The sequence below is a fragment of the Melanerpes formicivorus genome, unplaced genomic scaffold (assembly GCF_026170545.1).
Source record: "Melanerpes formicivorus ecotype bairdi unplaced genomic scaffold, bMelFor1.0.p_v2 SCAF_14, whole genome shotgun sequence".
NCBI lineage: Eukaryota > Metazoa > Chordata > Aves > Piciformes > Picidae > Melanerpes > Melanerpes formicivorus.
In genome coordinates, this window is record NW_027142366.1 from 1251310 (window position 1) to 1262459 (window position 11150).

Below are 11150 nucleotides of genomic sequence, written 5' to 3' on the forward strand. Positions count from 1 at the left end.
CTTTCTTTTCAGGTTGGCAGGCTGTGATGGGAGCAGGAGCAGATGAGATGGTTGAAGGCTTGTAGACCTGTTTTCATCACAGGTTTACTTTGCAGGCAGACTATAAAAGTTCCTCTCTCCACAAAGGTTGTGATAGCTCAAAGGTTTGCTCTTCATTTTACAGCAAGGGATCATTAACTTCTCTGCCTCCCCAGCCTGCTACTTGGTGATGGCTCTGCAAGGGAAAAAGAGTTGGTGTCAGTCCAATTTCTGGAGTCCCTTGGTGGGGAAGTAAGCAAAAGTGCCCCCTGGGAGGGTTGTATGGGACTGGATGTTGAGGTTTCCAGCTGTGAGAAAGAGCTATGGAGAGAAGATAAACACAACCTGGACACTCAAAGCAATCTCTTTATTTCAGCTACTGTTCCAACAGCTGGGGGGAGGTGAGGTCCAGCAGTGAAGCACTTTGTCTAGGAAGAGCTTTTGATGTATCCTGCATACAAATGGAGCCTGGGAGAGCGGGCAAGGAAGCACTGGGCAGAGTGCTGCTTCTTGCTGCTGCTTGTACCTTTCATGTCTCATGTCAATAATTCTTTAGATGGTAATGAGCAGTCCCAGCCACGGGGGATGTTCTCCTGGGACAAGTAGTTCCAGCAGCACAGCAGTCAAGCAAAGCTATAGCCTGTGGCTACAGCTCAGCTCAAGACCATGTGCCTGTGGAGAAGCTTTGCCAAATCCATATAAAATCATTGTTTGCATTAGAAAGGACTTTAAAGGTCTCTAGTCCCAATCTCCCCACCACAGGCAGGGACAGATTCCACCAGAAGGTATCATAGAACCATAGAATGGTTTGGGTTAGAAGGAACCTCCAAAGGTCATCTACTGCAACCTGCCTGCAGGCAGCAGGGACATCCCCCCCTGGATCAGGTTGCTCAGAGCCTTCTCCAGCCTCACCCTGAGTAGCTCCAGGCTCTGCAGCTCCCTCCCTGGGCAACCTGCTGCAGTGCTCCAGCAGCCTCCTGGGGCACAACTTGTTCCTCACATCCAATCTCAATCTGCTCTGCTCTCATTTCAGGTCCTGTCCCTGCAGGCCTTTGGGAGCAGTCCCTCTGCAGCCTTCCTGTAGCCTTTCAGGACCTGGCAGGCTGCTGTGAGGTCTCTCTGGAGCCTTCTCTCCTCCAGGCTGCACAGCCCCAGCTCCCTCAGCCTGTCCTTGCAGCAGAGGTGCTCCAGGTGTGTCCCTCCTCTTTCCCTGCTCCATCAGGTCCCTCTCCTTATCTAATGCCAGCACTGTGCTCTCAGAATGCCATAAGCTGGGATTCCATGACTGTGACTACAGGAAATGGAACACACAAAAATCTAATGTATGCTGGATGTGTTGTGCCAAATGTTGATGTTAGCCCTGCTGTGTTCTTCTCTACCTGAGTGCAACAGACCTGGGGAAGGTGCTGGTGGGCATGGGCTCTCATCAGCAACAGTGCACACTGCAAAGATACCCAAATATTGCTGCAGGAGTAATATTCCTTAGCTAGCACCCAAAAAACCTTGTATCTGAAGATGATCTTTGGCTGTAATTGAAAGGTCCTCTCTAAAGCAGGACCAAGCAGTTAAAATTTTGCTGCCAACTGAGGCAGGTCTCTAGGGGTATTATTGGAGATGCACACAGGGTGCAGAGTTGGAGCCCTCTGTGTGGGTTTTCTCCAGGGCACATAAGGGCTGAAGCCTTCTCAGTACCTGAGGAGCTTGCATCACCTTGAAACAGTCACCTCCACCCCCAGAGGTGTCCTTGGCAGGGACAGACAACACAACTAGCCCAGGAGGTCTGGAATCCTCCCAAGTGGAACTAGGTGTGTGCTTTGCTTTCATTTTATGTGTGTGTGACCTAACTTGGGCCTCCAATGGTTCTGGTTTGGGATGGATCAGAGCCTTTTGCCAGCTCTTCACTTGAGCCTCCAATGGTTCTGGTTTGGGATGGATCAGAGCCTTTTGCCAGCTCTTCACTTGAGCCTCCAATGGTTCTGGTTTGGGATGGATCAGAGACTTTTGCCAGCTCTTCACTTGAGCCTCCAATGGTTCTGGTTTGGGATGGGTTAGAGCTTTTTGGGCTACTAAGGGTATCTACCAAAGCTCTGAGCCTAAAGCTGAGGGATGGTTACTCTATGGCTGGCTTGATTAAATGGCCATTGAAGATGATGTAGATGTCAGACTCCTCACTGTAGATGGCATTTTCTCTCTCCCTCTTGAACATCCTCACCCAGACCTCCTCCCCTTCTTGCAGGTCCAGCATCAGGCTCTGGCTCTGCATGATGCTCCGATCGCTGGGCTGGGCGTAGAGGATGGCCACCTCCTTCTCGTTCTTCATCAGGTGCAGGTAGGTCTCCTTGAAGTTCCAGGTGTGGACATTGAGGCTGAAGTAGTAGATTCCTGCCACGTAGCAGAAGAACTTCCCCGAGAACATGTTGAAGTGCTTGTAGAGGTTCACCAGCTCCGTGTCGAAGGTCAGGTGCTGGAAGTAGTCTGAGCTGTGCAGAGGCTTCCTGCGGCCCACCGAGAAGGCAGCGTAGAGCTGCTTGCAGGAGTGGCCCTGGGGGCCAGGCTGCCCCTTCTGCCCCTTCCGGCCGTTAAAGCCACGAAGCCCTCTCTCTCCTTCCTTCCCAACTGCTCCAGGGTAGCCTCTCTCTCCCATCTCACCCTTCTCACCTGTGAGCACAGAACAACAGAGCCACAGAATCACAGAGACAAAGAACCACGGAGCCATAGAACCACAGAACCACAGAGCCACAGAATCACAGAGCCACAGAGCCACAGTGCCACAGAGCCACAGAAACACAGAGCCATAGAACCACAGAGCCACAGAATCACAGAGCCACAGAATCACAGAGCCACAGAGCCACAGAATCACAGAGCCACAGAACCACAGAGCCACAGCGCCACAGAGCCACAGCGCCACAGAGCCACAGAATCACAGAGCCACAGAATCACAGAGCCACAGAGCCACAGAATCACAGAGCCACAGCACCACAGAGCCACAGAAACACAGAGCCACAGAATCACAGAGCCACAGATTCACAGAGCCACAGAATCACAGAGCCACAGAATCACAGAACCACAGAATCACAGAGCCACAGAGCCACAGAATCACAGAGCCACAGCGCCACAGAGCCACAGAATCACAGAGCCACAGAATCACAGAGCCACAGAATCACAGAAACACAAAGCCACAGAGCCATAGAACCACAGAGCCACAGAACCACAGAGCCACAGAGCCACAGAACCACAGAGCCATAGAACCACAGAGACACAGAATCACAGAGCCACAGAACCACAGAGACACAGAACCACAGAACCACAGAGCCATAGAACCACAGAGACATAGAGCCACAGAAACACAGAGCCACAGAAACACAGAGCCACAGAATCACAAAGACATAAGAACCACAGAGCCATAGAACCACAGAGACATCACAGAACCATAGAGTCATAGAACCATAGAAAGGTCCAAGCCAGAAGGCACCTCCAAAGCTCACCCAGTCCAACCTCCCTGCAGTCAGCAGGGACATTCCCAGCTAGATCAGGTTGCCCAGGGCCTTGTCAAGTCTTACCTTGAATATCTCCAGGGCAGGAACCTCAACCACCTCCCTGGGCAACCTGTTCCAGTGTTCCACCACCCTCATAGTGAAGAACTTGTTCCTGATATCCATAAAGGAAAACCTTGTCAAACACAAGTTCATGTGACACAAATCCAGTGTCCATCAACCCAGCCCAGCTGGGCAGCTCTTAGGGCAAGGAAAATTGCTGATTTTGCTGAGGTCTGGTTTGTGCCTGGGAGAGGAGGCTGGGTTTGGCCACAGGACTCCTGGAAACTCACATCTATTATGTTGCTCAACTTTTGATGCCTGCCCTGAGGAGACAAAACCATGTGCAGTGGGGAAAGTGAGCATCAGTCCTGCTGTCTACCTCTACCATTTGGGAGTTCTCTGATTACTTCTACCTTACTTGAGCTTCCAAGGGTTCTGGTTTGGGATGGATTAAAGCCTTTTGCCAGCTCTTCACTTGAGCTTCCAGTGGTTCTGGTTTGGGATGGATCAGAGCCTTTTGGGCAACTCTTCTCACATTTACAGCTTGTGTTATGTCCCTTCCTTTTTGGTAGGTGTAGATCAAGTGGTGTGAGGAGATGCACACAAGTGATAGGAAATGGCCTCAGGTTGCAGCAAGATGGGGTTAGATTGGATATAAGGAACAATTTCTTCCCCAAAAGGGCTGTCAAGGCCTGGCCCAGATGGCTCAGGGTAGAATCCCCATCCCTGGAGGGGTTTAAGAGATGTTCAGATGAGGAGCTTCGGGCCATGGTCTAGCAGCTATGTACAGAGAGACCTTAGGCTATGGTTGGACTCAGTGATCTGAAGGTCTTTTGCAACTGTGCCCCTGTGATTCTTTGCCCACCTTTGAGGATGGTGATGTCTATAGTGGGTTGGACTTTGGGTGCAGTGTAGGCAGGGTCACTGCTCATCCTCGTGTGCCGTGAGGAGAGGATGGAGAGAGGCTGCTCCGAAGGGCCACAGCATCGCACACACGACAGCCGCCGCGGCTCCCGTCTCGGCACAGCCTGCTCTGGCTCAGCACTGCTGGTGCTGCTGGACACCAAGAGCAGCAGGAGCACCACACTCATCTTCAGCAGAGCCAGCTGGACTGGGCAAAGGAACAGAAATGATTAATGTGTGGAGGCAAGTCAGAGCTTTGATGGGCCATCTGTTAATGTTACCACAAGGTGCACTTCTGATTAATTATTAGCTGGTCTTGGAGTGGCACCAGGAGACTCCAAGTAGGAAGGGTGACCCACTGCATGCTGTTTACAAGCAATGGCAGAGGCAAGCCCTGCTCTCCTTACCTGCAGCTGGAGTATCTGACAAGAGGCAGCAGGTAACATGGAAGGGAAAAAACTAACAGCAGCACAACCTCAACCCAAATGAAAAACCTCCACAACAACAAACCAAGGAAGACAAAACAAAAACCCCAAGCCAAAAGCAAATCCCCAACCTAGCCAACCAGCCACAACAACCCAAACCTCCTCAAACAAACAACAACCCAAACAAACAAAAAACCCCAAGCAAAACACAGCCCAACAACAACCTCCACAACCAAACACAAAAGCTTCCAACCAAACAAATCAGAGCCCGCAAAACAAACAGGGAAAGCTAAACCAGCCAACCAAACCAATCCCCCAGCCCCCACACCAAACCCAACCAAACAAAAACCCCAACCTGCTGAGATCAGAAGCTAAGGCTGAGATGCTTAAAGCTGTCACAGCAAGCTCTGCTCAAGTGGCCTGCTTTGAGACAGGGCAGAATTGATTCTGCTCAGGGCTGGCACTTCTGCAGCTCAGGTTCTGCTCACTTACTGCAGCTCAGGGCAGCTGTGCACAGCCAGGGGCTGCTTCTGGCAGGGAGAAGCTGAAGGGCAGAGTTCCTTCCAAGGGCTGAGGGCTCTTTAGCTTGCAGCAGAGGGGCCTGAGGGGAGATCTCATTCATGCTGATAAGGCTGTGCAGGGTGAGTGCCCAGAGGCTGGAGCCAGGCTCCGCTGGGGGCTGCCCAATGCCAGCACAAGGGCAGTGGTGGAAGCTGAGGCAGAGGAAGTGCCATGGAAACAGGAGGAAGATTTTTTTCCCTGTGAGGGTGACAGAGCCCTGGAGCAGGCTGCCCAGGGGGGCTGTGGAGTCTCCCTCTCTGGAGATATTCAAGACCCACCTGGATGTGTTCCTGTGAGCTGCTCTAGGTGACCCTGCTCTGGCAGGGGGGTTGGGCTGGATGAGCTTTCGAGGTCCCTTCCAGCCCCTAGCATTCTGTGATTCTCTGAACTCCTCCTTCCCCCAGTTTTAATTCCTGGAACAGGTGGGAAGGTAGCAGCTAGGTGTCCTGGCTGTCAGAAAGAGCTCAGTCAACACACAAGTCTCATCTGCAAGGGAAATCTTGCTTTGGAGCTTCAGTGAGCACAGAGTGAACCAGTTGAGAAAACATGGAAGGGAAGAAAAAGCAACATCAGTATGGGGCAAGGCCCTTGGATCCTCCCAGCACTCTTTCTTCTCATCCCTACCTGCCTCAAAAGAGCTGTCATTCACACCTTTTATTACTTGGTGTGAGCCAGCTCCCTGCAAACTCCATGAATACTTATTAGCAGCACGATAATGACCTTGCTTCTGACAGCAGGGGAAGTTCTTTCATCAAACCTGTCATGCCTCAGAATGATATTTCTATTTGTAATTAGGCCTCATTTTAGGGACAAGTCTGAGGAGGGATTAATCCTCTCTTTTTCTATCAGTGTTCAGGGCTTGAATTCCATTTTCATTAAGGCCTTTTTCATTTTTATTCACTTCCTAACCCATCTTTGTGCTGCCAGAGAGGAGCAGAAATGGAATGAGACTCGGAATGGTCATAAACAACCAGCCCAGACGTGACCAGAAGAGAAAGCCTGCACCATGTAGAGCCTTTGGGCTCTACATGATGCCTCTGGGGGGCTCCTCTGCAGTGATCTGCATTGTGCAGATCTTCATACACCTGTGTGGTGGAGACTCTCCACAATGGTCTAAAGAAGACCCCATGCTCACTCAGACCCAGGCAATCAGGGCCAAGGTATTGTCTCTGGAACTGTAAAGCTCAAGGAGAGCAGCCCCAGAGGGGATCTTCTCAATGCTCACCAAGAGCTAAAGGGTGAGAGGCAAGAGGATAAGGGCAAACTCTTGTCAGTGGTGCCCAGGGACAGGCCAAGGGATAATAGGGCAGAAGCTGGAACCCAGGAGGTTCCACCAGCACAGGAGGAGAAACTTCTTCGGTGTGAGGCTGCTGGAGGCCTGGAGCAGGCTGCCCAGGGAGGCTGTGGAGTCTCCATCTGTGCAGAGATTTCAAACCCAGCTGGACACTGTGATCCTGGGCAAGCTGCTGTGCTTTAGCAGGGAGGTTGAGCAGATGATCTCCAGAGGTCCCTTCCAACCCCCCCCCATGGTGGGATTCTCATGGTAGTCAATAACCTTGGGATGAAGCTTAGTGCATTTGACTGTTATCTGAACTCAACCCTGAAGACAGAGCTGCTCAGAACACCTTCAAGAGCTGGCAACACAAACCCCTTAAGGGCTGCTGCCTCATGGTGCTGGTGAGAATGTGATGCCCAAGCCAAGGATCCTGTTGTCTTCCATGCTCAGTCCAAGCAAGGAGATGATTAAACCATCGTAGTGTTGCTCTGCACTGACCTTGGCAGTAGCCTGACCTCAGTATGATCCATCAAGCTCTTCAGTTATGCATTTTGTCTTCCACCTGCTGTGCATTACCTGCATCAAAAGTGCTGGTTTCCAGCAGCACCTGGCATCAGCCAGCAAAAAGAGACCCAAAGAAAATGAAGCTGGCACAGGTAGAGATCTGCCCCCACCGACCCCAGCTGGAGTTTTCACTGGGGGGCCTGGGAGGATGCCCTTACCCCGCAGGGATGCTCAGGGAAATCAATCCCACTAATAACTGTGCTGAGCTCACAGGGCAGAAACGGCTCCTGGCTCCCTCAGCTGCACAGCCAATTGCTGCTGAAGTTTGCCTTCCTGTTATTCCTAGAGCTTGACTCAGGCAAATCCATCTCTGAGCATCTTGGCTTTAAATTCACAGCCCTCAGCGACCGCCCGTTTCAATTAGTGACAAATCCTGACCGAAACCCCCCGAGGGCAGGCAGAAAGAAAACCTCTCTTGAGCCACAGAGATGGAAAACACGTGGATGTGTCAGCCAGGAAGCCTGGCATCGTTCCAGAGCCAGAAAATATTCCAGTTCTGCTTTCATACCTTTTGTCTTCCTTCAAGCCTCGACCTCCTCAGCGCTCCAGAGCTCCTCGCACCGCCAGCAGCAGGAAGCGAAGCATCCTTAGGGCTGGGCTTGTCTGGACGTTGGACTTCCTCTTGGAAGGGATTTCTTGGGCATTTGCTCTTATTCTCTTCCCCAGGAGGATCTAAAATTTCTCCATGAGCAGCTTAGTGCAGAAAAGCCCAAAACCCTGAAGGAGCTTTGTGCGTTCTCCAGGGCAAAGCTCTGACAGAGCTCTGGCAGAGGTCAGAGGTTCCTCTGCCACCAGCTGCCCTCCGACAGGATGCTGCAGAGATGCTTTGCTCCAGCTGAGCACCAGGAGCTTGTCTGCAGCCCTGAAGTGGTTTGAGGGCTTGCAGACAAGAACATTTGGATCCTAAAATGCAGCATGGTTTAAACATTTCCACTGCCTGTGGTGGTTTGCAGATGACCCAAGTCAACGCCCTCTTGTCCGCAGTGCTTCCGCGTGGCGCTGGGGTGATGCAGGAGAGGCTGGGGAGCACTGCCAGAGGCTTTTGGGGTGGGTCAAGCCCTGCAAGTTGTTAGTGAGGCAGGAATGGAGGCACAGCCAGGCTCTGACCATGGGGAGGTCCAAGGGTGGTTAGCTTCATCCATGTTTGTACTGCCCTGGGTGAACCTCTGGTCAGTGAGCTTGCAGCTCCCTAGTTATCTCCTTTGGGTTCTCAGTTTCTGGGGCTCTGTTTTGGAGCAAGTGTTTGTTTCCAGTGGGGATGAATTGTCCTAACTCCTCTGCCCTGGGAGGAGCTGTGACACATTTCCCACCCCACTAGTCCCTATCCCTGAGGATCAGCAGCTTGTGTAGCTACCACTTGCTCTCCTCCAGCTGTGCTGTCACCCCTCAGGCATGGGAAGACACCTGAAGGTCCCAAGCAAACACCCCTGCCTGCTGCCTGCACATGCTCAGACCTGGGGGGTCAAGTGGATTTAGCTCAGTCCCCTGCAGGCACGATGGGAGGAGGGGAGGGGCTGTGCCAGGATGGAAATGGTCCTGGGCACCTGCTTCTTTGCATGGCACCAGATTGCCAAGCCTGTGAGCTGCTGTAACCACACTTATCTCAGCACTAACTGAGAGCAAAAGGAGGTTTGTTGGTTCCTCTCTCCTTCTTCTCATTCCTGCGTGCACCTCCTGCCAGGAACATGCCTGCAACATCCAGGAAATGCTGCTGCTCCAGGCTGGCTGGCTCCTTGAAAGCGATTCCATCTCCATGGCAAGCCCAGAGGGTGACTCAGCCCAGCTTCAGCACACTGCTGCTGAGGCACAGGACCTCACTTACAGTAAGGCATCCCTGGGGCAGCTTCTCCAGCACAGCAACTCACCCTGGTGAAGTGGACAGCACCCAGCTCTCCCTCACCCTTCCCAGTGACCTGCTGCTGCTGCTGCTGACTCAGGCACGCTGGGGACTTTGGGTGTGCTGAAATGAGGCAGGCAGAGGGGTCCTTGCAGCAGGTCCTGGGGTGCTGCCCCAGCTGGGTGAGGGGGAGCACTATGACATGGGACTCACACCTCAGGAGTGAGCAGCTGCAGTTCCCTGGCAAATTGGAGAAGCAAAGTCCCCTGAAAGTTTCCAGGGCTGTGGAGGATGCTAAGAAACAACTTTTGCCTGCCCTAGGCTCCCATGGCAGTGGGAGCCCCTGCATCAGCGTGGGCACCATCCCCTTCCTCTTCCCACTGCTGAGAGAAGGGTCAGGCTGGAAGAAAGCATCACTCTGGGGTGCTGGGGAGGGGGGAATCAATGAGATGAGGACCATCAGCAGGAACAAACTCGAGCCAGCTCAGCCCCAGCCTGGCCTTGGATTTATTTCTCCTGCTGCAGTGAAGCAGAATCAACCAAAAATCCCAGCATGGGGGTGGGGTGGGGTGGAAGAGACCTCTGGAGATCATCCACGCCAGCCCCCTGCTAAGGCAGGGCACCCACAGCAGCCCCAGCTGGGGTTGGAATCCCTGCAGAGAAGGAGACTCCACAGCCCCCCTGGGCTGCAAGGCTCCAGCAGCCTCCCAGCAAAGAAGTTTCTCATCAGACTGCAGTGAGAGAAGCCAAAAGAATCAGCACAGCACCAGAGGAATCAGCACAGCACCGAGAGAATCAGCACAGAACCAAGAGAATCAGCACAGAACCAGAGGAATCAGCACAGCACCAGAGGCATCAGCACAGCACCAGAGGCATCAGCACAGCACCAGAGGCATCAGCACAGCACCAGAGGCAACAGCACAGCACCAGAGGAATCAGCACAGCACCAGAGGCATCAGCACAGCACCAGAGGAATCAGCACAGCACCAGAGGCATCAGCACAGCACCAGAGGCAACAGCACAGCACCAGAGGAATCAGCACAGCACCAGAGGCATCAGCACAGCACCAGAGGAATCAGCACAGCACCAGAGGCATCAGCACAGCACCAGAGGCAACAGCACAGCACCAGAGGAATCAGCACAGCACCAGAGGCATCAGCACAGCACCAGAGGAATCAGCACAGCACCAGAGGCATCAGCACAGCACCAGAGGCAACAGCACAGCACCAGAGGAATCAGCACAGCACCAGAGGCATCAGCACAGCACCAGAGGAATCAGCACAGCACCAGAGGCATCAGCACCTCCCCTCCTTTCACACCTCCCCCACACTCAGCCCTGCTCCTGCAAGGTGGGAACACTCCATGCTCACTCCCAGCAGCACTTTTTTAACCTCCCCTCAAAGTTTTTTTAACTTGTTGGGGTTTTTTTTCCGACCCCTTGAGCTCACCTTGGGACTCAGCCTCTGCCTCTCTACTTCCCTTGCTGTCGCTTGGCAGGATGCATAATCCAGAGGCTGCCCTTCCTCCAGCTGCTTTAAGTCCTCAGTGGTGGCTGCAGCTTCCTAGCTGAAATCCAAACGAAACACTGCAAGGCAGTGGAGCTCCTGCTGCAGCCCAGCAGCTGCTGAGCTCCTTGGGAGAGGGTTGGGCCTTGGGGTTCTTCTTTTTTCCCCCCCTCCTTCTTTCTTTTCTTTTCCCCTTCTCCTTCTGCTTGCAGCAACTTGTGCTGGGCTCCTGTGCTTTTGTCCTGCTAGAGTTTCCCTCCAGACTTGCAGCCGGGTCTCATGGTGCCTCCCTCTCACAGGGATGGAAATGAAAGCCAGAAAGAAAGAAAGGAAGAAAAACCCAAAGCAAAGGACAAAAAAAAAAGCCTTAAACCAAAAATGTATCAGAAAACCACCAGCCCCAGGCCCCACATCCAGTGTCCCAGCCAAGAGAGAAAGTGCTGGGATCACATGGAAATCATTTGTTTTTCTTTGGAGGTTTCTGCATCTTTTTTTAGGCAGGGGAGAAGAGAGCAAAAGAAAGAA

General features: G+C 52.7%; 1 protein-coding gene across 3 annotated transcripts; it reads right to left on the reverse strand.

Annotated features, from left to right (window-relative positions):
- Positions 1 to 376: 376 nt before the first annotated feature.
- LOC137445096 (complement C1q tumor necrosis factor-related protein 1-like) lies at positions 377 to 10943 on the reverse strand. 3 transcript variants are annotated; one of them, XM_068146519.1, is made up of 4 exons: positions 10569 to 10943; positions 7792 to 8186; positions 4420 to 4665; positions 377 to 2676 (listed from the first exon to the last, which is right to left on the reverse strand). In XM_068146519.1, the coding sequence occupies exons 3-4, from the start codon at positions 4643 to 4645 to the stop codon at positions 2129 to 2131; spliced, it is 774 nt and encodes a 257-aa protein (XP_068002620.1). In that variant the 5' UTR covers positions 4646 to 4665; positions 7792 to 8186; positions 10569 to 10943; the 3' UTR covers positions 377 to 2128. The 3 variants fall into 3 exon arrangements, with proteins under 3 accessions (XP_068002620.1, XP_068002622.1, XP_068002621.1); XM_068146521.1 differs by lacking the exon at positions 7792 to 8186 and having other exon boundaries at positions 4420 to 4660; XM_068146520.1 differs by lacking the exon at positions 7792 to 8186.
- Positions 10944 to 11150: the final 207 nt, after the last annotated feature.